The sequence below is a fragment of the Fundulus heteroclitus genome, chromosome 10 (assembly GCF_011125445.2).
Source record: "Fundulus heteroclitus isolate FHET01 chromosome 10, MU-UCD_Fhet_4.1, whole genome shotgun sequence".
NCBI classification, from domain to species: Eukaryota; Metazoa; Chordata; class Actinopteri; order Cyprinodontiformes; family Fundulidae; genus Fundulus; species Fundulus heteroclitus.
The window spans coordinates 12,571,833-12,596,649 of NC_046370.1; the positions used below are offsets into that span (position 1 = coordinate 12,571,833).

The 24,817-nt window shown below is 40.8% G+C and overlaps 4 protein-coding genes across 4 annotated transcripts; 1 reads left to right on the forward strand and 3 right to left on the reverse strand.

The window, feature by feature from the left end:
* On the reverse strand, window positions 1-1,185 carry LOC118564356 (homeobox protein HMX3-B-like). The gene is made up of 2 exons (XM_036142030.1): window positions 882-1,185; window positions 1-685 (listed from the first exon to the last, which is right to left on the reverse strand). The coding sequence occupies exons 1-2, from the start codon at window positions 1,162-1,164 to the stop codon at window positions 105-107; spliced, it is 864 nt and encodes a 287-aa protein (XP_035997923.1). The 5' UTR covers window positions 1,165-1,185; the 3' UTR covers window positions 1-104.
* A 5,559-nt stretch (window positions 1,186-6,744) lies between these two features.
* Window positions 6,745-14,918, reverse strand: acadsb (acyl-CoA dehydrogenase short/branched chain). Its single transcript, XM_036142031.1, has 11 exons — window positions 14,658-14,918; window positions 14,225-14,387; window positions 14,034-14,134; window positions 12,009-12,215; window positions 10,314-10,484; window positions 10,017-10,142; window positions 9,837-9,929; window positions 9,648-9,737; window positions 9,426-9,563; window positions 9,101-9,200; window positions 6,745-7,956 (listed from the first exon to the last, which is right to left on the reverse strand). Exons 1-11 carry the CDS (start codon window positions 14,688-14,690, stop codon window positions 7,880-7,882), a joined length of 1,299 nt encoding a protein of 432 aa, XP_035997924.1. The 5' UTR covers window positions 14,691-14,918; the 3' UTR covers window positions 6,745-7,879.
* A 1,233-nt stretch (window positions 14,919-16,151) lies between these two features.
* On the forward strand, window positions 16,152-20,336 carry LOC105926406 (zinc finger protein Pegasus). Its single transcript, XM_012862717.3, has 3 exons — window positions 16,152-16,555; window positions 16,651-16,839; window positions 18,409-20,336. Exons 1-3 carry the CDS (start codon window positions 16,300-16,302, stop codon window positions 19,329-19,331), a joined length of 1,368 nt encoding a protein of 455 aa, XP_012718171.2. The 5' UTR covers window positions 16,152-16,299; the 3' UTR covers window positions 19,332-20,336.
* Window positions 20,337-22,161: 1,825 nt separating this feature from the next.
* LOC105926407 (L-seryl-tRNA(Sec) kinase) lies at window positions 22,162-24,817 on the reverse strand. The gene is made up of 6 exons (XM_012862718.3): window positions 24,458-24,817; window positions 23,232-23,478; window positions 22,943-23,144; window positions 22,772-22,847; window positions 22,566-22,659; window positions 22,162-22,488 (listed from the first exon to the last, which is right to left on the reverse strand). The coding sequence occupies exons 1-6, from the start codon at window positions 24,650-24,652 to the stop codon at window positions 22,262-22,264; spliced, it is 1,041 nt and encodes a 346-aa protein (XP_012718172.2). The 5' UTR covers window positions 24,653-24,817; the 3' UTR covers window positions 22,162-22,261.

Genomic DNA, 24,817 nt, shown 5'->3' on the forward strand with positions numbered 1-24,817 from the left:
TAATAATAATAATAATAATAATAATAATAATAATAATAATATACAAAATGTACAAAATCCCTTTTTTTCTTTTGACCTGCTCTCATTTAAAAACGCAATCATCGTTAAACCGGCCTCAGCAGCGGCGTCGGGTGGGAGTAGTACATGTGATGGGGGAAGGCCAGCAGTGACTGGCCGCCCGGTGAGTTCGTCCCGGGGCTGCCGTTTGCGTCCGAGGCCCCGCTCTCGTGGTAAAGTATCGGCACCCGCACGATCCTCTGCGCCGCCGCGTGGCTCATGTTGGCCGCTTCCAGCTCGGCGGCCAGCTGCCTCTTCCACTTGTTCCTCCGGTTCTGGAACCAGATCTTCACCTGCGTTTCGGTGAGGTGCAGCGACGCGGCCAGGCCGGCGCGCTCCGAGCTGCTCAGGTAGCGCTTGATGTCGAAGGTGGACTCCAGCTGGAAGACCTGGCTCCGGGAGAACACCGTGCGCGTCTTTTTCTTCCGGCAGGGCTTCTTGTCCGGGTCCAGCTCGTCCTGCTTTCTCCTCCAGTCCTCCTCCTGATCTGTTTCCTTCTTGGACTCGTCGACGTCGCTCTCGTCCAGAGCCAGGTCGTCGTCGGCGCTCTCCTCTTTGGCATCCTGCTCGTTTTTTTGGAGATCCGGGGTGCGCCTGTCTTCTTCCCTCTGGTTGACCTTTTCCGAACCTGACGAGGGAAAATATCGAAATAATTTCATTTAAATCAAATGCTACACGAATCGGTGTGTTATTGTGGCGCAAAATTCTTAGAATAAGCAATATTTATTTATGCTTTTAAACATCTATTCGACTTAAAGCCCTTTTGAATTTAAATGGAATCGAAATTTAGAAAATAAAACTGGTAGGGGGAAAAAACTATTTACCCGAAGCAGTTCTAAAATGCGCTCCCAGCGTGTATGGGTACCACCAGGCAGACGCTCTCTCCAGATACTGCGCTGACAGTCCGATCCTCTGGCCGGGCAGCTCAAACCGAGGCAGAGACAGCTCGCTGAGCCTGGAGAAAAAGCTGCCCTCAAACACTCCTTTGGAAGACCCGAGCGGGGGCGTCGGCTTCGGGGGCTTGTCTTCGATGTTGAGCAGGTTCTTTATGGAGAACGGTGAATCCTTTGCGGCTTGGCGAGTCTCCTGTGTGTCAGATTCTGCCATTACCGCTTATTGTCCGATAGGAATGACCATTAAAAAAAACGTTTAGGGGTCGAAAAGAGCTAAAAAAGAAGTTTTTCAATTTTTTTTTTAAACAAAAGAAAAATAATAAAAGTGGAGGTTTAAAAATAAAAAAAGAAGTCGCGCCCCGGCCTCTCCAGAGGATGATTTGGAGTGAAAACGCGCAGGGATCAGTGCGTCAAACACGCGCTGTATTGTAATGACGGAGAATGGAAATGCCATCTGACTTAAAGCGCGCTCGGTCTCTGCCATTGGGCAGGTACAATAGCAAATGGGATTTGAGATGGAAACGCGATGGGGGCTGTGACGGGAACAGAGTCCAGACAGAGGAAGAAGGCCGCGCAAGCGTTTTGGCTCCGGGCTCAATCGTAACGCACTCACTTTATCATCCAATTAGATTAAAGAGGAAAATCTCTCGGGGCTTTGGTGCGGGCGCGAATAACAATCACCTGCCAGTAAATTGAATACATCTGGTTAACACAGAGAAGGTTTGGTTCATAATGTAAACCGCGTGTTCCAACATTTACGCACAGCATTGACCACCGGATTAAAACAGATAACTTTACTAAACAATACACCAAACTCTGTTGTCACCAGGGCCGGAAGGAGGGAGATGCGGTCCATGGGCTGGAGCCAGTTTTTGTGCCCTATGCATTGATCCTATAGGGAGGGGTTCCACCACCCCAGAAAAAAAGAGAAAATAAAATAGTAAACATTTATAGCATCCATTAGCCCTATTTAACAATGTGTTTGCAAATGACCATTGTTTTAAAGTAATAAAATTTTGCTTTTGTCAGTTGGCTGTACTCATACTGTATATTTGTTTAAGTGTAAGTTTATTGGGAATTAAAAATAAAAGCGTGGAAGCATAACTGTTCCCCATGAGTTACTGTTATTTCAACAAAGACAACATTTGAAGAAAATCTGTAAATTTCCTGACACTTCCCATCTGTGTCTGGAGATGTTTTAAGATTTTTTTAATGTTTTCCAGCACAGCAGAAACATCTTTTTTTTCCACATTATTTTTTTTGAATACTGAGCCGTGTTTTTGATCTATTCAATCAAGTCCGATGTTGTAACTGTGAATGAAATAACACATGAAAAATACCCAGATCAAAATGTTTCTCTTGTCGGGGAAGATGCAACCAAGTGGGTTGCTATGAGAGTCTCATGATATGAAAACCTGGAGCAAATACACAGAAGACGCCATGGTATCTACTCAGAGTTTTTAAAACACACGAAACAATCCCTCTCTGCTTTCTTTCGCAGAATTGTTTTGATTCTGCAAACCTGAAGGGGTTATTTGAGACTGTTTAAAGGCTTTATTGGCCCAGCGTTTGACCGGGCCCATTCGAAATTATCATTCTGGTTGTTTTGACCCATCCGTGCGGATATGGTGCCTCTCGGTTCATTGTCCTGCTCCATAACCCAAGCGTGCTTGATTTTAAGTTCAAATACTGATATCCAGACATTTTTCCTTTAAGATTTTCTGTAACAGAGCGAATTTTGGGGTTCCATCAATTAAGCAAGTTGTCCAGGTCCTAAAAAGGAAAGAAGACCCAAGCCATCACACTACCACCGTGTTAGGCTGCAGCTATTTGGTGTATAAAAGTTCCACTTTTCTCTTGTCAGTCCATAGAACATTTTCCCCTTATCTCATGAACACTGACCTTAACTCAGGCAAGTGGAGCCTGCAGGAGTTCGTATCTTGTTTTGGGCTCTTCTGTGACTTCCTGGATGAGTTTTTGATGAGCCTTTTTGTATCATTTTATTAGGCCGGCCACTCCTGGAGAATGTCCACCACTGTCTTGCCCATTAGTTGATCACAACTCTCACTGTGGTTGGGTGGAATCCCAAAGACTTAGAGGTGACTATGTAACCATTCCCAGACTCACAGAAGTCAATAGTTTTGCTCCTTATCTGTTATTGAATTCCTTTAAATTGGTGTGTTGCTTTATGAGATCTTTTTCACGTGGTGAGAGAAGAACTGGCCTGGGTGTGGCTTGTGAAATTCAACCAAAAGCGTGTTCAATAAGTCAGTTTGTCTTTTAAATTGGGGGGGGGGGGGGGGGGGGGGGGGGGGGGGGGGGGGGTAGTAATTTTGTTAAACAGGGTCAGGCTACTTTGGATAGCGTTTTCGTTTTATACATGAAATACTAATTTGAAAATTACATTTTGTATTCCCTTAGCTTATCTTTATCTGATTTTAAAAGTGGTTTCAGAAGTTGACACGTTTTAGTGAGACTAAATACTAAACGAAGCTACTTATGTCTGTAAGTGAGCAAATACTTTTCATGTTAGAATGTGTGAAAACCTGCTTGTCCTCCACAGTGCCTACCAACGCAAGCTGATTGTTTCCTATTGCGGTGACATTGACATAAATATATTCTAAGTAAACATTGCTATTTTTTTTTTTTGTTTATTTTAGGTAAATTTTGTATTTTTTTAAATCTTACACTGGAATATTTCATTACCCATGCCATGCTTTTACTGGCAGTCTAATATCATTTGCAAAAGTAGACCTCTGGATAGTGTCTGTAAACCTAAAAAATAAACATAAAGCCATTAAATAATTACTGATTTCATTTGTTTAAGTGGGATCTGCTCCGATGCAAGCCGTGGTTCGTCTGTTCCACCTTCAGCAGAGAAATATGTGCAGTTTACCTGGACCAGAGCGTATTGACTTCAGTGTAATTTTATTAGACAGGAAACGCTGCAGGCAAATTACAAACCGAATGCCTTCCATCCTGATAAAGGCTTTTCAGATTAGCTTCGTACTAAAAACCCCAACAGGTGACCTAATGCGGATGACAACAGCAATGTTCCTGTCAAATATAAAAGCACAAGAATGGGGCAGGTTACATTTGTCGAATGAGACATTGGGGCTGAATCCACAGAGAACTTGATTTCTTGCCTGCAAGCATGTGGGACCTATAAGATGTGTGGTGTGTTGCTTAATTCTTGCACTCTTCATTGTTTTTGTTCTTTTTTTATGTAGAAACAATAATATAGTGCAACAAGTAACCCAGTCAAAATCTATTTGAAGGTCTAGTATTAGCATTTAGTATCAGTATATGCTAACACAAATATGTCATAATCAAGTGCATATTAGTAAATTGAAATACAATTTAGTTCACGTAATACAAGCCCTGTGATGGATTAATTGGTTTCTATATGCGTTTGCTGTGTTTCTGACGTTGATTTATTCCAAACTGAGTTTTCCCAGAAAGGACGGCCATTAGAATGTCTGTCCTCTGCATGTCAATGTAACGCAGAGCAAATGCACTCAATAGTCGGTCGGGGCTCATTTTGCATGAAATGCTGCAGCATTGCGGTGTGGCACGGGGACAGTCAACCTGTGTGAGATGTTGGGGGAGCTGAGATAAAAAGGCCCATAATCTTGTCTCTGGTTCAGGAGAGGATTAATATAAAGAATGCCACAGTCGTAGCCCATGCCCACACACATGTGTGTGTTTTGAAACTCTCCCTCCAACTGTAGTCCTTGCCTTTAAAATCTCGACCAAGCTGTTCTCGTGGCTAGTTATAATATATTTTTTCCTTCCACTCAACTTTCCATATTAAAAGTATTACTGGATACGGCCCTATATGTGAAAGCCACCTTTTTGGCCCATCTTTAGAAGAATGAACCAACTTAAACATTCTTTTTTGATTTGATCAGAATTTAAATCAAATAAAACACATTTGGTATGCCTTGAATTAACACTTTTTGTGGTGTTAAATGATTTTTAAATCGAGTAACGTCTTTTTTATGCTGATAAAAAATAACTGAGACATGGGAACTCTTTGAAGTGGATGTAAATGTAAATACTGGGCTAATTTAAAATATATTAGCTGGGAAAATATTTATTTTTGAAAGTGTTTTGGTAAAAAAACAAAAAAGCCATTACACTGTAATTTCCCCCCATATTAACAGTCAGGATGTCCTAACCCTTAAGAAACTAAGGGTTAAGGGCTCCAGATTAGCTAGAAAAGGTGAAACTGGACTTAGGTTGGCAGGATTAGATCAGATATGTTCTGTGCTTACTTATGCCACTGAAACAGGGCAAGGATAGCCATGCACAGCCTCATTTATACATGTTATTTTGCCTAAGATTTATTTCTTTTCTTACTGAAGAAAAAGTGAGAAAACCAAAGCAATAGAACACACAATCTGCCCTTTGCATTTATCATTTAAATCAAACCAAACCAGCAGCAGACGCAGAGAATTAATCAACCAAATTGAATTTGCTCAACCTGCATGCACACGGCCTGTCCTTTTAACTCGTCGAGCGCTCTCCAACGCGAAAGGACAACACAGTGTTTTGTGAAAAGCTACTTGAATCCTTGCATAATTAGAGGTCTCATAGCTGTGTTGAAGTTGGGGGTGGAGAAAAGAGGCTAGCTGAACAGCATTTAGGGAGGCAAAGTGAAAAGCAGCTGTGTGTTTTCAGCAGATTGTGTTCATTACACAGATGACTGAATGGAGCAGAGGGATGGGGGGGGGGGGGGGGGGTGAATGAGAACTCCGTGATAGAAACGGAGGCCAAATTTGATAAGAGAATTTTGGGAAATAACTCCGGAGCACCTTTTGGTTTTCCATCTGAGCAACAGAGGCACCAGTATTATTTTGGGATTATCTAGATAGGTGTCACAGAGAGAAAACTAAGGATTAATATTCTGTTTGACCAAATCTGAGATTAGATTGCAATTCCATATTTTTTGTTCAGATTGGTTTCTTTAAAAGGTTTTTTTTATTTCCTCCCACAATTTACTACTTTTATATAGGAGTAGATTAAAACAATTAGAAACCACCACCTGACCAAAGGGAAAAAAAATGTGTGAAATCTATAAAATCCTTTCCAAAACAGCAGACTGAGATCAGGTTAGACATGAAAGACTTTAAAAGGCACATTTACTGAAGTTTTCTGTCTCCAGATGTGTTTAAATGTGATCAGATGGGATAGTGCAGCAATCTTAAAGGCTCGCCAAAGATTGTCGATTAGACTTATTTCTGGAGTTTGACTAGGCCATTCTAACTCGTGATTCATGAAGATGCTTTGATCTCAACCACTCTAGTATAGCTCTGGCTGGATGTTTAGGCCTGGTCCTGCTAGAAGAACATAATTCTTTCTAAGTGTTTGCGTGGAATAACTGGGTCTGTGCTCCTCGGAAACAGTCTGCGGCTTAAACAATGGAGCCTATTTCGCACAGCTGAAGGCAGGCTGCGGAAATTTAATTAGCCCTAGCTACAAAATGATCAGTGAGTGAATTATGCTGGCCAGTCTCTTTTCATCTGAAGCACCAGCATAATTAAGCTGATATAAAATATCATTAGAGGTGACAGGCTGTTAAAAGACACAATAATTGACTGAACTCTCATTGAGCAGCTATCCTCCACTAAAGGGTGCTGCAGTTGTTTGGGGAAGTGCTGCCATCTAGCGTGTCAGTTTGGTATTGTCCTTCAGACGAGGTTCTTCTGCTGTTTTTAAATCACAGACTTTCCCATTACTCAAATTAGAGGAGTTCATAGTCCACTTTGAAGGTTGAAACACAGAAGTTCCCTTTACTGAAAATATGTTTTTACTTTAACAGTTAAATTACACAACCTGCAAAACAAACACACTGCGAGGAAAGGTGGACGGTTGAAATAACGGATGGATTTATGGTTGGATGAATGGATGGACTAAGGGCAAACGTAAAGTCGGGCCAATTAAAGAAGAGATGGTTCAGTGGCTAGTTGGACATGGATAATGGAAAAAAACATGGATGGATTTATGAATGATATAAGACAAAGCTTGAAGGACGGACAGACAGATAGGGGGAAAAGGAGTGGATAGATGAACAAAGATGGATGATAAAAAAAAACATGAACGGATGGACGAATACTTGCTTGAAAATGGGAAACGTATTAGAGTGATGACAGAATAAATGGATGGATTTATGGATACAATATTTAGAGCATGGGAGGACAAAGCTTTGAAATAAAAATGTTTCCACTCTGATTCAGGCCTATCCAATAAATTCCCATATTATTACAGGCTGCCTCAGACCCCTTCTCAACAGCAGCAAAGATGACCATCTATTCACATTTACAACAGGGAGAACCCATGTCAACACGTTCCTTTAGATTTATTACTGCGATGTAAAATCAGCCAGTCTACAGAGTGCTGCAGCTATGGGGAAGGATGCAAACGGTTGAACTACTACAATCAAACTGTTAAAAGACAAAACCCTCTGAAGGCACTGAATCATCTGGAGAATCTCTTGGTCAACTTCCTTCAAACATTTACCATGGGGGTGGCCATGCTTGCAAAACAGATTACAAGATATCAAGAGACAAAACAAATGTGGGAGAGGCATGATATTGTCAAGGTCAAAGTGTGACATAATGTCCTTCTGCACTGATTTGGAGAAAAAGAAAATTGTACAGACAAAGGGTTGTAAAAAAAAAAAGAACAAACAAAAAACATCAACAAATAAAGTTGAAAACCAAAAGTTGCTGATAAAGAAATCACTAAGTCAGTAACATCAGCGATAGGAGTTATTTTACGAGACCTAAAGTTGCAACAAAAGTCTATCAGAAAAGGTCTACAATAACGCATTTGTGCTGGCTGAACCTACTAAAGTCCTCACAGAAATGACCAGAAGGCAAAAGGTAACAGCAAGACGGGATCATTCAGCTTGTGGCTCGATGGTTTCAGTGGTCATACTCCTTATCAATGAACTTGGCAATAGTAGACAGCTGGACATTTGTTGTACCCTCATAAATGGTTCCTACACACAGAGACAAAACGCAAACATTAGATTTCAGTCCAGGAGTGCACAAAGAGGCCAAATGTGTGATTTTGGATGTTCTTCTTTGCAAAATAGCTCAAATCTCAGGAAGATTAGATGCATCGTCTCCCTCATTTTAAAGTCTTAATACAGATTCTGAATTGCATTTTGTATGTGGGCCATTCTAACACAACGACTAGTTGCTTTCCATTACAAATGTGCCCAAATCTTTGTTGACATCCTGCTAATGTTGAAAAAAAAAAAAAAGCACTTTCACAATCGCGGTGTTTCTCTGAAATACGAAATGTACGGTAATTAAGATCACATAAAAAAAGGTTTGCTCACGCGGTAATTTTATTAAAAACATGGCGGCGACATGTTGTGCCATCATCCTCCTACAACTTCCTGTCGTGTTCTTTGTCTTTTCTGCCAGTAGTCACATCCGGTTGTTGATCACGTGATGTTTGATGCGGGGAAAAAAATGAACTCAAAATGGCTGAAAAGCTACCTCATCCAACACTTTTCATCAAAAACTGCGAGTTCTCGAATTGCACTGTTTCCAATAAACACGTTTATTTTTGTCATTATATTTTGCGCAATTTAACGGTCAATGTAAACGCAGCTACTATGATGTTCCACTGTAGCCTATTCTATATTTTAAGAGCTGTGGCTCTGCTGGAGGCTGAATCTCTGTGCCAGGCTCAGTTCTCTCGTAGATGCCAACAAGGTTTATTCCAGGATTACTCTGAATTAGTTTTTATTACACTTTGGGAACTGTTTTTAACCCCCTGCTATTGTAGCACTTTGAGATTTTATTTGAAATGTAAAGCGCATTATCAATAAAATGTATTATTATTATTATTATTATTATTATTATTATTATTATTATTATTAATTTATCTCCATGCATGTTCCAACTCTGACTAGCCTACCTGTCCCTGCTGATGAAAACCATCAACACAGCATGGTGCTACCATCACCGTGTATCAACATGGTGATGGTGTGTTCAGGAAGATTTTCTATTTATAAATGTAAAAATGTATAAACTGCAAATCGTTCAACCCTTTCCTCCCACTTCCTCAATGCTGCTTTGGCTTGTTCTATCACATCAAATGACGGCAATTTGGTTGAAGTCGAGGCTCACCAATTTTACAGTCTCTGTAGTATTTCTCTATGGGGTAGTCCTTGGTAAAGCCAACTCCGCCCATCCATTCAATGCATTTTGATGTAGTTAGAGTGGCAACCTGGTAAAAAAAACAAAAAAAAAACACAAATGCTTAAAGATACTTGGCTGATTTCTTCCCAAAAACGGAGGCATATCTCAGAAATAAGAAATAACAGAGACAATTTACACATATTAAGACAATCAAGGATAAATTCAGTGAAATGGTTAAAAAAAAAAGAAAACTAATAAAAAATGATGACAATTCAAAAACAGCATCCCATTTTCAAACAATCACAAAGCACACCTCGGCGGCGAAGTATTTGGCCATGCAGGCCTCTTTGATGAAAGGCCTCCCGGCTTCCTTCAGACGCGCCGCGTTGTACGTCAGCAGACGCGCCGCTTCGATCTGCGTCGCCACGTGGGCTATTTGATGCTGCATTCCCTGGGGGGCGCCAAGGAGTGACAGTTGTCAATAAACTGCCCTCCGGGAGCGAATGCACACGGAAAAGAAGAGGATCCTCCATACCTGAAAGTCAAAGATGCGCTTTCCAAACTGCACCCTTTGTCTGGTGTAAGGAACAGTGTGGTCAAAGCAACCCTGGGCCAGTCCGAGCATCTGCAAGCCAGGGAGGCGAAGTAAACACATCCCTGCGTTACACTGAATTCCTTTTTATTAAAAACCATTAACCCAAATCAAAAAGGCGTTGCTGTACACCTGTGCCGCGATTCCGATCCTGCCTTCGTTCAACATTCCGATAGCATACTTGTATCCGTGACCGACCTCTCCTAAGATGTTCTCCTCTGGCACCTGCAACAGACAACGGGAAGTCTGTAAAGATAAAACAAACAGCTTGATTTGCATCAGCCCAGTGCGGCTCAGAGCCTTCATCTCCACCTTGACGTTGTCAAAGTTAAGGGGGCAGGTCGAGGATGCACGCAGGCCTAGCTTGTTCTCCTTCTTGCAAATCTCGAGGCCCTGAGTGTCCCGGTCCACGATAAAGCAAGTGATCCCTCTGTATCCCTGCAAAACGAAAAAAAAAAAAAAAAAAAAAAAGCCTTTAACTGACAAAACGCCCCAAGACACAAAACCCCACATGTGGCATAAACGTTACGAGTCTTTAGGAATTCTCAAAGCCAATACCGTAATTAATTATCATTAAAAATGCAACGTAGAAGCTTTAGCGTGTCTCACAGCAGAGGGATCCACGTTGGCCATCACCAGGAAAACCCCAGCATGCTCTGCGTTGCTGATCCACATCTTGGATCCGTTGATGACGTAGTGGTCCGCGTGTTTCTCAGCTCGTGTCTTCAGAGCAAACGCGTCGCTCCCCGATTCAGCTTCAGAGAGGCAGAAGCTTCCGATCTGTCAAAAGTCACAAGGCGCAAAGCATTACAGCAACTGTAGCGCAATACGATAAATATAACAGTGCAATCTTTTATTTTATCTGCTGAAGCCCCAATCCTCGGACCGGCCCAAATACTGGGGGGAGGAATGTAATTTTCAGCAATTACAAATACTTTAAATAAACCTCATCTTAATAATTGTATTTTTTAAACAATTTGCACATGTAAATGTAGTTCGTAATTGCTGATGTAAACATAATTGGATTTAGGCGTGTTATTTTGAGCAAAAAAAACAACAACAAACAAACAGGAAAAACATCCTGGCTACGTTTGGCCAGGCCCTAGTAATGGGCGCTGAGGTCTAAGAGGTAGAGAATGTTTCTCTTCTGGACAAGTGTGCCATTTTACTGAGACAGACTACAGCCCCACCAACATGTATTCACATTTTTTTTTTAAACATCATGTCTTTTCCCAGTCCTTAAAATCTAACCTGTCCAATTCAGAATCAAATGAAAAAGCCGTCGAAGCCTCGGGGACTTTCCTGACATATTTTAAAGCACACGTGTCAAACTCAAGGCCCGTGGGCCGAATCTGGCCCGTCCAGGCAATTTATCCTGCCCTCGAGAGCCAAAAAAGGCATATCATGTCATAAAGTAGAGGCATATATCCTTTTAAAGTGTATAAAGTGGCTAAAACTGTGCCTCCTGTAGAAAATGTTGATTTAACATTGTAGTAACAGCATCCTGCCACTCGATGTCAGTTTTTCCACAACACATTAAAACAACCCAGAAATGTCCAAAAATAGAAAGATGATGCAGAAACATGAGAGTTTAAAGAGTAACTCACCCCAATAACAACTTTTTTTGCAGATAAACTGTATAAACTGGGCCTGAGGCTGCTACTTTTATGTCATTGTGCATTATTTTAATATTTTTATGTGAATGAAATGAAATTCTGAAATCAAAAGTATCATCTTTACACGTGCAACCAGCCCGTTTAATGACTTCATGATGTCAAAGTGGCCCAACATTGAAATTAGTTTGACATCCCTGTTTTAAAGTCTTTACATTAGGTGCTGCAACAAAATTGAATCTCTTATACTGATAATTTGAGACTGTAACTTTCCCCGTGTAAGGATATTTACTCTTTTCTTTTCTATTGGTTTTATTTTTAATTTTCTTTCACCCCTTCTGTTATGTTTTCGCATATTGAGATCAGGCTTGGATTCAACTGTATCATTCATACCCATGGATCGATATAAATACAGCTGTAGTGTGATGACTTTATGTAAATATGTGGATAGCAGTTAAAATCTGCATTTCTACATGGGAAATGGGAAATTTACCAGCCCCTGAAACCATTTCTATGATCAACATGATCACCTAATCCAGGGAAACCCAAACATAGACGACCTTTCAATAGAAAATTATACAATTTATCTTACTCTAACTAGTGTATTTACGCACTACACAGGAAATGACCTAACACATTACTGGTTTATCACAGTTCAGATTCTTCTCTGTTAGAGCAATAAATGCCTCACCATATCGGTTGACAGCCGGTTGAGGTACTTCTCTTTCTGAGCCGGCGTCCCGAGTTTCACAAACAGAGTGTTGATGAGGGTGTTTTGGATGTCACAGAGAACAGACACAGACGGATCCACCTTTGCCAGCTCCTCAATCACCAGGATGGAGGAGAAGAATGAGGAGCCAGTGCCGCCGTATGCTGGGTCAATTTCCATCCCCATAAGCTGTGGGGTAAAAGGTACAAGGCATGGCAAGGCAAGGCAAATTTATTTATATAGCACAATTCAGTACAGAGACAATGCAAAGTGCTTTACATGATTAAAATATAGGAAAATACAACATAATAAAAGCAAGTAGGAATAAAATGTAGAAACAAAAAAGAACATTAAAAACAGTAAAACAGTTTAACTAGAACAGTCAAAGGCAATCCTAAACAAATGTGTTTTTAATCTTGATTTAAAAGAACTCAGGCTTTCCGCACTTTTACAGTTTTCTGGAAGTTTGTTCAAGATAAGTGGATCATAGGAACTAAATGCTGCTTCTCCGTGTTTGGTTCTGGTTCTAGGTATGCAGAGTAGACTGGAGCCAGAAGACCTGAGTGGTCTGGAGGGTTGATACACTGATAACAAGTCTGTGATGTATTTAGGTGCTAAGCCATTCAGGGATTTATTGACTAACAGAAGTATTTTAAAGTCTATTCTCTGAGATACAGGGAGCCAGTGTAAGGACTTTAGAACTGGGGTGATGTTCTCTACTTTCTTAATCTTAGTGAGGATGCGGGCATCAGCGGAAAATAAATGCTAATAACTTTAATCTAGGGATTTTTGGAAGAATTACGAGTGCTTCTCGATAAATTAGAATACAACTGAAAAGTTTATTTTAGCAATTAATTTTAAATAATGAAACAGAACACAGAAACAGATTTTTTTTTCCAGATTGTTGCCTTAAAGCTAATTAAATCTCCAAAATTCAGTTTCTCAGACAACATATTACATGAAACCCAATAAAAAAAAAAATCGTTTTTAACACGGAGATGTTATGCTAGTCATATAGTAGCTTCTACAATCATAGGAACAATTGTTAACATAACAGCTGTCCTGCAGACAGTCGGTCACAGGCTGTCATTGCAAAAGAAGCTGTGACGCATCTCAGCGCGTTAACGGAAAGTTGGGTGGAAGGAAAACCTGCGGTAGAAAAAGATGCACAAACAACACGGATAACCGCAACCTCAATAAGGACTGTGAAGCAAAGCCCATTAAAAAGTCTGGGGGCGGTTGGAGTCAGTGCTTCATGTCAAGACAGACATAGTCAAGAAAGGGGTCCTGATCAGTCCGGAACCAGTGAGAAAATTAGTGCCTTAAGAGAACTACACAGACAAAAAGGCTGAACCGCTGCTCTGTAGTTCAAAGTCTTCTATTCAGATGTAAGCATATTTAGGTTTTTAGAAGTTAAGGTCCTATAATAGAGTCCAGAGGACATGTGACGTTTACCCTGTAGGACTGAACTGAAATGTTTTAGGGAGAACATCCAAGCCTGGCTACACCTGTGCCAAAGCACATTTGAGGGTTAGCCAAAAGCAGGCGGGAAACTGTCTTGTGGTCTGATGAAACCGTGGTTAAATTCTGTTTACCCTAAACTCCAAAAGGTACGTTAGGTACACCGTACATCACCAGATGAGTCATGCTACCTGTAGTGAAGCGTGAAGACAGTAGCATGAGACTGTGGCCATGTTTTTCTTTAACCTAGACAGTGTGGAAGTAATTAGTATAGAATGTTTTTATAGCCACTGTGCTATTCAGTAAGCTGACAATGTTTGTACAGAAAACATTTTTTTTACTGCTCTCATATAATATTATCATCTGAGCCATTGAACTTCAGGCGTTCGTTGTCTGGAAGGCATATTTAACAAGATTAAGAATTGAATTCAGCAAAGATACGACTCTGCGCGTAACAAATCTACACATAAAATTTGCTTTTTGAACCGATTTACTAAATTAGCCTTTCCCCTGTGGTTTAACTGATTGCGACGCGGCTGTACGTACCCCCTGCTCAAACAGGGATCTGATGACTTCTTCGTCCATGGCAGAATTTTCATCCATGGCTGGCACAAGCGGGGCGATGCGCTCTTGTGCGTATTTCCTCACTGTTTTTAACACAACAACAACAACAACAACAAAAAGGTTCAGTTTATGAGAAGGTCCTGTCTCCAGCTGTCTGCAGCTGTGGAGCTCACCTGCGTCCCTCATCATGCTCTCCTCCTCCGAATACGTCTGCAGGGGAGGGAAGGACATCACTCCACCTGCCTGGCTTGGAGCCACGGCCGGGGCAGAGGTGGTCCTGCTCCTCAATCCAGACTGACCTGCCCCCCATGCTGGTCGAGAGAGCTGTCTGAGGGACTGACAGCCAACAGGAGAGCAAAACATTACGTTAATATCTACGTAGCTATTTAAAACCTGTGTTTATTTAACAATAAAGTTGGAAACAGTTGTTTATGCTATGAAACAAGTTAGTTGGTTCATTAGCAAACGTTAGCATCCACTGGGTATCAAGCTAGCGAGGTTACATACATTGAAAATAAAGGACAAAATAAGTGAAAAAATACACGTTTTTCCTTTCGTAGCTATTTTACACGAAATACGTTGATATCATCACACAGCCTGTCTCACCTTTGACAAAACCCTGACGAACGGGGCAGCCATGGTTTGTTATGAAACTGTGACTACAAGAAGGGGGGAGGCTGATGATGCCTTCACGAACACGTGGAAACTCCTGCTTCAGGTAGAAATGACGGGTGCTTGTTAAGATGTCTGTTTTTTGGGGTTTTTATACCGATCGAATCATACAATTATACAGATATAAAACATTTTTGAGGCGCTGAAATAAACTTTCTAAATATTTTAAGAATGTTGCCTCAACCTAATTGTTTTTGTCCTGATGACCTACGAAGGCAGCATTTCCGTTCGAACGGATAGACGCCACATTTCTCTTAGCGTCACCGTGTGCCATATTCTGAGTGGCAAGTTCTTATCGAATATCAGCACAAGGGTTCTCCATTAAAGTTTACGCTAAAAAACACACCATAATTTTAGATACAATAATTCATAGACATTGTAAGGCCAATAATGGTAATCACTAAGGCCTAAACACTTAACTTGATTTGCCCCCGAAAATACACAAAAACTAATTACGGTTTTATAAACATCTAAAAGTATCTGCAAATAATCACGTGCACCCTTTAAACTTATTTCATTGTAAAGGGTCATGTGCAAGGTGAATTATTCTTTTTTTTCAACCATATCTACTCATCATCATAATCAGTTTTTTTTTTTAAATAAAGCACTTTAAATACCAAATGTATGTAAGCGTGTTTGTACTTTTTCATATCTAACTTTATGGCAACACTTTTTAATGAAAACACTCTTATTTTTAGTGTACTATGTACAATAACGTAAAGGCATTCAAAACAAAAAATAACACAGTAGGCCTAAATAAGAAGAGAAATTCCTTTACTGTCCCACAACAGAGAAATTTTGGCCAAGACATAGACAGAGTTACACACAATTAATAATGACGAAGAAATAAGAAAAAAAGAGCGAGTTATTCTCATACAAAGTTAGTTCTACGGAAATGGCAATAATAAAAAGTAGATAGAGTAAACATTGCCCAGTTATTGATAATATGGTATACTGAGATAAAAAAATAAGATGAAATATTCAAGTGTAACAGTTGATAATAACCTCCTGCCTATTTACCGAAATAGGATAACATAACATGCATGATAGTACATCTTGAAGTAGCTAAGGTGTTTGCAAGTTTACCTTAGTATCTGAGAGACCTCAGGACATTATCATATCCTGAGGTCTTATCCTAAACTGACTGCTGGGGAAAATATACCATTTATTTTTAGTCAGGAATAAGATGTTTTTAATTATAGTGATTCCTACTAAAACAATAAACTAATATAAAGACTTACAGTATTAACACTTTATTTATTAACTCTGTAAGGAATAAGGCTTGTTTCTAATCATTATTTTTAAATGTATCCATATTTATTCAGGATTTATAATCAGTTATATCTGAAATTTATATAGTTTTTAAATGTTACATTTCAATAATGTGTTGTATTTCCACTCACAATATGGCGGCGACATAGACGTACCGTACGTATCTGTGGCAACGGCTTTACCCGATATTTAGCTTGCGCGGAGCGTTAGAGGCTGAAACGTGAAATAAGAACCCGTGTAAAGATGGTTTTCAATCGATTTTTTTTTTAGAATAACTTCAGTAAAATGAGGAAGTAGCCAGGGCATGTTGCTAGCAATGCTGCTAACGATAGCCACTGGACACAATAAGAGCGGCTGCGACACGACTCTCTCTAGGCATCTGTGGCTGCTCTTCCAGGTTCAACAGAGAAAACAAACAACAAAAATGGAGGAGATCAAGACCGAGCCGGTGGATTTCGTGAGAGAGTTTCAAGAATACCTAACCCAGCAAACTCAGCATGTCAACATGATCTCGGGTTCAATCTGTGGGGAAAGGGAGACGACCGAGCAGTTTCAAGCTGGTGAGATAATGCAATGCAAAAACCAAGATGTGTGTCAAATGGTTATACATTCAGTATGTGTGTGTGTGTGTGTGTGTGTGTGTGTGTGTGTGCAGCTGCTCCCAGATGTGAGCAGACTTTCCTGGACCCTGCTTCTGTGGAGGTGAGCCTGCCTGCGGAGGACGGATCGGATACGCAGGTGGAGGGTCTGGAGAGAACCTGCGATGGGAAATACAAGTGCAGCTACTGCAGCTATGCTAACAAGGGCATGGCTCGTTTAATAGAGCACATCCGCATCCACACAGGTCAGAGAGCTCACTGAATGAACAGAAATAGATTTAGACAAATGTTTTTTTTTTTAATCGACAGACCCATATTTGCCTTACTGGAATAGTCCCCTAGATTATTACCTAAAGCATCTCTCTCTGGCACGGTTCCCATATGGCCCCTGGAAGGAAAAAATAGGCTCACAGCAGCACAGACCACCACCATACTGTACTACTTATCTAATAACACCTGAAGTGTTGTCAGAAAGCTCACCCGTCATCTCGCCAAAGCACAGTCTCTGGTAAAGTCCCAGTAGAGCTTAGAAAATGGTTTGTTTTTATGCTGATAGAGTGGAAAAAGCTCTTTTCTGGCAAGCCTCCAAAACAAGTAGTCGGTTTGTGGATAGTCTATAAATGTTATTTGGACTTGGTGAACCTAATATGGCCTCGTTGCTGCAGTTCTCTAAGTGAGCTTTGACAACGCTTTACCTCCTTTGGCGTCCTCCACACCAGCGTTGGTGGTAAGACAGACTCGGGTCATGTGTTTGGCACATTTCCAGTTTAAAATGTTTTCAATTCAATTTAATTCAATTCAATTTTATTTATATAGCGCCAATTCAACATGTTCGCTCAAGGCACTTTCCAAAGTCAAATTCAATCAGATTATACAAATTGGGTCAGATTATACAGATTAGTCAAACAAATTCCTATCTAAGGGAAACCAGTTGATTGCATCAAAGTCCCGACAAGCAGCATTCACTCCTGGAGAACCGTAGAGCCACAGGGAGAGTCGCCACATTGTCCATGGCTTTGCAGCAATCCCTCATACCGAGCAAGCATGAAGCGACAGTGGAAAGAAAAACTCCACATTAACAGGAAGGAAAAACCTCCAGCAGAACCGGGCTCAGTGTTAAAGGTCATCTGCCTCGACCGACTAGGGGTTACAAAAGACAGAGCAGAGACACAACAAGACAGACAAAAAAGCACAGAAGCACACATTGATCCAGTAATATGTTCTACATTAGATGGTAATAGCGGATGATCTGTCTTCCCTGGATGATGTCACAGTTAACAGAACGCCAGACCAGGTGTACCTACTATGAAGAAAAAAGAGAGAGAGAAAAAAGTTAAAAGCTGAAATGACGACAGTCATTTCAATGTAATGCAATGCAAAACTGGAGAACAGTAGAAATCAGTAGAGTGAGAAAAATAGACCTCGATGTCCTCCAGTAGCCTAAGCCTATAGCCACATAACTATAGAGGTAGCTCAGGGTAACATGAGCCATTCTAACTATAAGCTTTGACAAAAAGGAAAGTTTTAAGATTAGTCCTAAAAGTAGACAGGGTGTCTGCCTCACGGACCAAAACTGGGAGTTGGTTCCACAGGAGAGGAGCCTGATAGCTAAAGGATCTGCCTCCCATTCTACTTTTAGAGACTCTAGGAACCACCAGCAGACCTGCAGTCTGAAATTAGTGGTTCGGATTTCTTCATTTTTTATGTCTTATTTACCCATATTCATTCAAGAATTGTAAATGAGTTAAATTTAAAATGCATATATATATATATTTTTTTTTGGTGATATTATGTGGAAATATTCCTTCACGCAGGTGAAAAGCCTCACCGCTGCCAGCTCTGCCCATTTGCCTCTGCATACGAGCGCCATCTGGAAGCACACGTGCGCTCCCACACGGGAGAGAAGCCCTACAAGTGTGACCTGTGCGCCTTCCGGTGCAGCGACCGCAGCAACCTGTCGCACCACCGCCGGCGCCGCCACAAGCTCCTGCCCACCAGGGTGGTCCGTTCGCCTTTCTCCAGTAAGAGGATGCTGAGCTCCTTGCAGAAAAGGACCGGCTCGCTGGGCTTCGGCCGGCGGCTCCTGATCAACCTCAACCCCACCTCGGCCGTCGTGCCCAGGTCCGACTATTTCAACGAGTTTTCACACAAAGTCCCGCAGCTGAACGGCAGGGAACACAAAACCCCTCCTAAGACGGACGAGAACGAGAGCTGGAGCCGGATCTCAAATGGTTTTAGAAGCTCACTGGATCAGCTTTCTCTTCTCGCAGGTCATCTGAGCAACGCTAACCCCGATTCTCGGAGTCCTGCGTCACCTGACAGGCAGTCCTTAAAAGACGAGAAGCCCATCCTCGCGGAACAGGTGCGCTCCGACGGCATGCAGACGTCTCCCCCGAAAGAAGAATCTCCCACCTCGGGTCAGAAAAGCAGCAGTTTTGCGTCTGGCTGTGGCACGGAGACTAACGCCACCGCTTCCAGTGGGAGCGTTAGCAACAGCCAGGCGAGCACGCCGACTCCCGCTGCAAGTACCCCGAACGAAGACGGCCAGAACCTCCTACACAGATGCAAGCACTGTGATATTCACTTCTCTGACAACATCATCTATACTATTCACATGGGCTGCCACGGCTATGAACATCCGTTCCAATGCAACATATGCGGCCACATGTGCATGGACAAATACAATTTTGCATGCCACTTTGCTCGGGGACAACATAAAATTGACGCAAGTAATTAAAATCGGAGGGGGGGGGGGGGGGTTATGGTGCCTTCCTAAACGATTCATGGCCCTTGAACTTTAAAGATTTGTCACGTTGAAACCGCAGACCTCAATGTTTTTCATCCATTTTCTTTATGCAATAGACCAATCAATTTAAAGTGGGAGGAATAATACATTATTTCATATGACTATACATAATAAACTTCAGAGCAACCATTTACCTTTTGTGACCACAGAGCTCTGTTCGCTCTATTATCCGAAATGGAAAGATTTTAGCACAACTGCAATCTAGACATCCGTCTAAACTGCCAGGTCAAGTAGCTCTGGAGGATCTGCAGACATCCACAGCTCAGGTTGAAAGGAAAAACACAGATCCCATAGTGAAACGTGATGGGAGCGTCCTGCCGTGGGGATGCTTTTCTTCAGCAGGGACAGAGACAACCATTCATAGCTGATGGGAAGATGAAAGGAGCAAAAAATAACCGAAAGAAAAAATGTCAGAGGGGGCCAGTTACTTGGGACTGGGGCGGTTGAACGGAAATGCGTCCAACTATGAAAACCTGGTCTCTGGATTTCATGTTAGCAATAAGCATAGAAGGGCTGTTGGGGAAGTGGTCGTTTTAAATCAGAAAGTTTTTTTTTTTTTTTTTTTCGTGGGCCAGGCTTAAGAGAGCAGGGATCTGCAACGTTCCGTCACTCAGGAGACTTTTTGAATGACTTGGCTCCTTTCACTGTAAAACCTAGAAGGACGTTTTAAGCACTAAGAAATAACTTCCTGCCTCATTCAGATGCTGACAGTATTTAAAGAAACCCACTAAAGCACAATATGTTCCACAACTTCATATCAATCAGCTTTCCTGATTCTACTTGTTTTGTTATTGATCAGCTCTAATAAACAATATTCATGTATTTTAGCGTCTACATGCACTGGGACGTTGTCTTAGTGCTGAAACATGTAATTTGTCATTGTATAAAGGTTTATAACCCCTCAGTTTGAAATACAGCCAAGCTTGAAACATTCCACTCCTTGTGTTTGGTTGTGACTACTAACTTTATTCTGTATCGCGTTTAGCATCTCATTATGTTTTATCATTTAGGTCAGGGGTGTCCAAAGTGCGGCCCCTGGACTGATTTTCTGCGTCCCCCCCTGCATTTTGTCAAACAATTTGGTTCCACCGCTAATTAAAATCACATTTTAATTAAAAATGTCTCCCTAATTAAAATTTTATTTTAATTAGGGAAAAACTATTACAGACAAGTTAAAACCTTTCAATTGAATATATTAAGAACAACACAAAATACTTGTCTTTTAATAACTACACTTTTTATATTCTCTTTAACTTCATAGCAAATGGGACCACAACTATCTAATGACCTAAAAGCAGACGTTTGTGCACAAACTCTGCTTTTGTTTATTAAAACTGGTTGAATACAGCAAGCGTTTTCAGAGAAAGACTGACCCAAATCCTGTTCCGTTTACTGAGAATAGACAAATAAACAAATAAAAAGTCAATCAATTTCCAAGAGAGTTTAAAACTTGGATGACCAAATTTTAACTTGGCAAATGTGCAAAACTATTTTTAAGTTTTGTATCTATTCTCTTTCCAAGAGAATCTGACTAATTTAATTAAAATACTTCATGCACATACTTTATAGAGAAGGTTTAAAAAATCACAAGAATTTTTAGGTCATTTTAGTATATATATATATATATATATATATATATATATATATATATATAGGCCCTCGTGTACTTTTGACTTTACTATTTTGGCCCACGTCACGGAAAGTTTGGACAAACCTGATATAGGTGGTGGGATCAACTGTTTTTTTGGTTTGTTTTTTTACCATCAACCACCTAGGAAGCTACTGTACATATAATTATTTTCAAACAAAAGGAATAAAAAGTTTTCATGCAGCACCACAATGTGTAAAAAGCCTTAAAGTTCAGATTTATTGCAGTAGCATATACTCACAAAAAAATTGAGACAAAGCCAACTTTTAGTTGGTTGTAAAAATATATATTATGTAAAGATATAACTCAAAATCACAGATAACACACAAATGATCCCTTTAAAATCAATGCAAGTGACGCATTTTTAAAACCGTGTCAGTCCATGACTTCCTGTTTCTCGGGGGTATAAATATGACGTGACACAGAGGCACATTTTTCCTGGTTACCAACGAGAGTAAGCGTTAGACGCCACCTTCGTGACAAGGCACTACACCTGCTTCTTAATGCAGGTTTCAATCTCATTTGGAGAGAAAAAAAAATGAAGATCTAACTGTTGAGTTCGATAGAGGAAGAGTGATGGTGTGGGCCTGTGCTTTGAAATACTAGAACGTTTTTGAATTAGAAATATGGTGGACTTAACAGGCCAGCTAAGATGAGTCATCAACGCCTCTTTCAGCACAATAAAACATACCAATACAAATTGACGCATAAATTGCTCACCTCACACATAATCCAGCGTTTACTGCAATAAAATATGAACACGTTTTAAGATTTTCTGACATATCTTTGTCAGAGGTGCTAAAAAGAGTGGAGGGTACTACATGTACGGTATACTCGATAATAATCAAGTTACATTTAGACCTTCTTAACTCAGGCTTTTTTTACTCCAATATTTATATATTATCCTGTAATTTAGAGGTAGTAGATCTGAAACACCTGACTTTTTTTTTTTTACTTGATTGAAAGCAAAGAATTAGTTCAGTAAACTTTGCACATGATCATGTTGGATAAAAAAAAGGAAAATATTAGTTATTTCTTGTAGAAATTATACAGACAATGCATTTTGATAAATATACATAATTAAGGTGATTGTCTTGCTAACTTCAGAACAAATACTCAGCAAAAATACATTTTATTTTAATATAAATATATACAGACGTCAAACATTCACGATAAGCTCCTTGAGATCATCTTAAAAAAGAAGAAGGAAAAATCACGTTGTTTCATGGTTGTCAATAAATTGTGAAATGATCTCATTCTTTCTGCCATCAAAAACGCTCTCCACTGCTCTCTTCACCACCTGCTCCACATCGACGTCCTCCTCTGGAAGGAAGCGCGTCTCCTGCAGGAACTGGTGCCGCAGATCGCGGAGGAATGCCGCTTTGCATTCGTTCAGCCGAGGAGCCAGAGCCCGCATATGTTCAGAAGGGACGTGGCTTTCTAGAAGTGAGAGGTCATCGTCATGAAACGTGACAAATAGTTTTTGGAAATGTTATCAGGGAAAGATCCCAGCTGACCTCTGGCAGCCTTCATAGCCTCGGATATCAGGCGGCGACAGGCCTGATCAGCCTGGTGGACCACGCTCTGGGCACATTTGAGACGATCAGCTTCCTGCAACATGAATAAAAAAAAAAGGATCGTGAGAAGCCGTCTACATCTGTAGCTTTCAGCTTCAAATTCCTCTTTACTGTGTTTTTCTGATTTAAGAAAAACCTCAACACACCTTTTGTTCAGTGTTCTCTTCAGCTGGGCTCAACGGATTATTAAGCGCCGTAGAGATCAACTCCATTACTCTCTGGCTGATAAAAAGTCAAACATGAAGATACATCCAGAAAAAGCTTCATTAACTACCTTGAAATTGACCAAAAAAAAACGGTTAATTCTGCCGTCTTACATGTCAGACTTGGACACGTCGTTTGTCGAGTTGAGTGAGATGCTCCGGAACTCCCACGGGTTCTTTTGTGGATTCGGAGAGTCCAGACGCTTCTCCATCTCCACGATCACTTGGACGGGAACGGGTCGAGGCCTGCTTTGGTTTCTTCTGATGCAGGTCTCCAAGTCGCACCGCAGATACACCTGGCAGAAACCCAGCGAAACTGCAACCACAGCAGACACTTATTTAAAAACGCCCACCCCAAAAAGACCGCTCAGGAGCATAATCACTTTGGACAAAGAGTCCTTACGCTTTCTTGCGAGCTGGTACACTTCGTATCTCATGCTCGGGTAGTAGAAGTTGTCATCTAAAAGAAAAAGCAGCGGCGCCCCATCAGGGTTCAACTCTTCGGGCTGCAGCAGAGATCGAAGACATAGTTGCCACGTGGCTTCATTGACGAGAGGGCTGCTTGGCAGATCTACCGCCCCTTCACGCTGCTCCAAGAACTGCTCGATGCTCTGCAACACCGCCTGTCTGTGGGACTTCCAATTGGTGTGCTGGAAAGGAGCAAAAGATCATATGAACATTAGTAGAGATGCTAATATTCAGTAAACAATTTGGAGTATATATATATATATATATATATATATATATATATATATATATATATATATATATATATATACATACACACATGAATAAATATTTCTTAGGGTTGGACGATAATTTAATAACAATATCGATCGATAGACGTATGTCGATGATAGATGAAAAGGGTAAATAAAAAGTTCAATAGAATAACAGTTTTCCTTTCGTTTGCATTTAAGCCAATAATGTATATAATAGTCATTACTTCCCCCCAACCAATCACAAACGCAGACCCAGGCCGGCTCTAAGCTCCGCCCTGAAGCCCCGCCCCCTTCAAAGGGTTCAGAGAGCATGCGTTCTTTACTCTTTTTTTAAAACTTGCAGTTTTGGTAAAAAGCTTGTTGAATAAAGGGTTGAGATTGAATTCAGTGTTTGAGTGTTCTGTATCTAAAAATAGGTCGCCAAGCAACTGCATAAAATGGCCAGGGTTACACGTAAAATATATGTTTTGAATTTGCTGATAATTATCAATATTGATCAATAGAATTTATATTTTTATATCAATATAATTATATTTATATTTATGATATGCTTGTTTATATATAATCCAGCCCTAATATATATATATATATATATATATATATATATATATATATATATATATATATATATATATATATGGCAGGCCCTGCGTATATCTGTATAGTTTAATTAAGCCCCCATTTCTTTTATAAAAGGATTTTGTTATTGGTGTGACGCAATATTTACGTCCTATATATCGAGTTTTATTTAGCTGTAGGTGGAAAATCATTATAATAAACATAAATATAGGCTTCATTTTATTTTTTTAATGAAATAAATGAACCTTTATTTACAATAATTTGTTAAACTGCCCCATGCACCATTTAAATCCTGAACTCCAACCATGTCAGCCAGCTTCACACGCACCTCCTCCGCCTCCGTGAAATAAGCCTGCTCGGGGATCAGCTCATCGTAGGACACCGCCGCCGCTCTCCAGCCGCGCTCCGCGGCGGCACCGAGGACCGCGCGGGTCAGCGTCGACTTCCCCGCGGCAGGCAGCCCGCAGAGGACGCACAGGCAGGCTGGAGCCCCGCGGAACCTCCGGGGAACCGCTGCGGCCATAAGCTCCAAGCGGTCCTGGCTGCAGGCACCCAAACCGGCGGAAGAAGCATCCAGGTGCAAGGGTCGCTCTCATGCGCCCATCGATCCTAGTCGTCTTCCGGTTCAGAAATATTTACGTGAGCGTGTGTTTTCATTTTGCTACCTAACGCCAGATTCTTCTTCTTC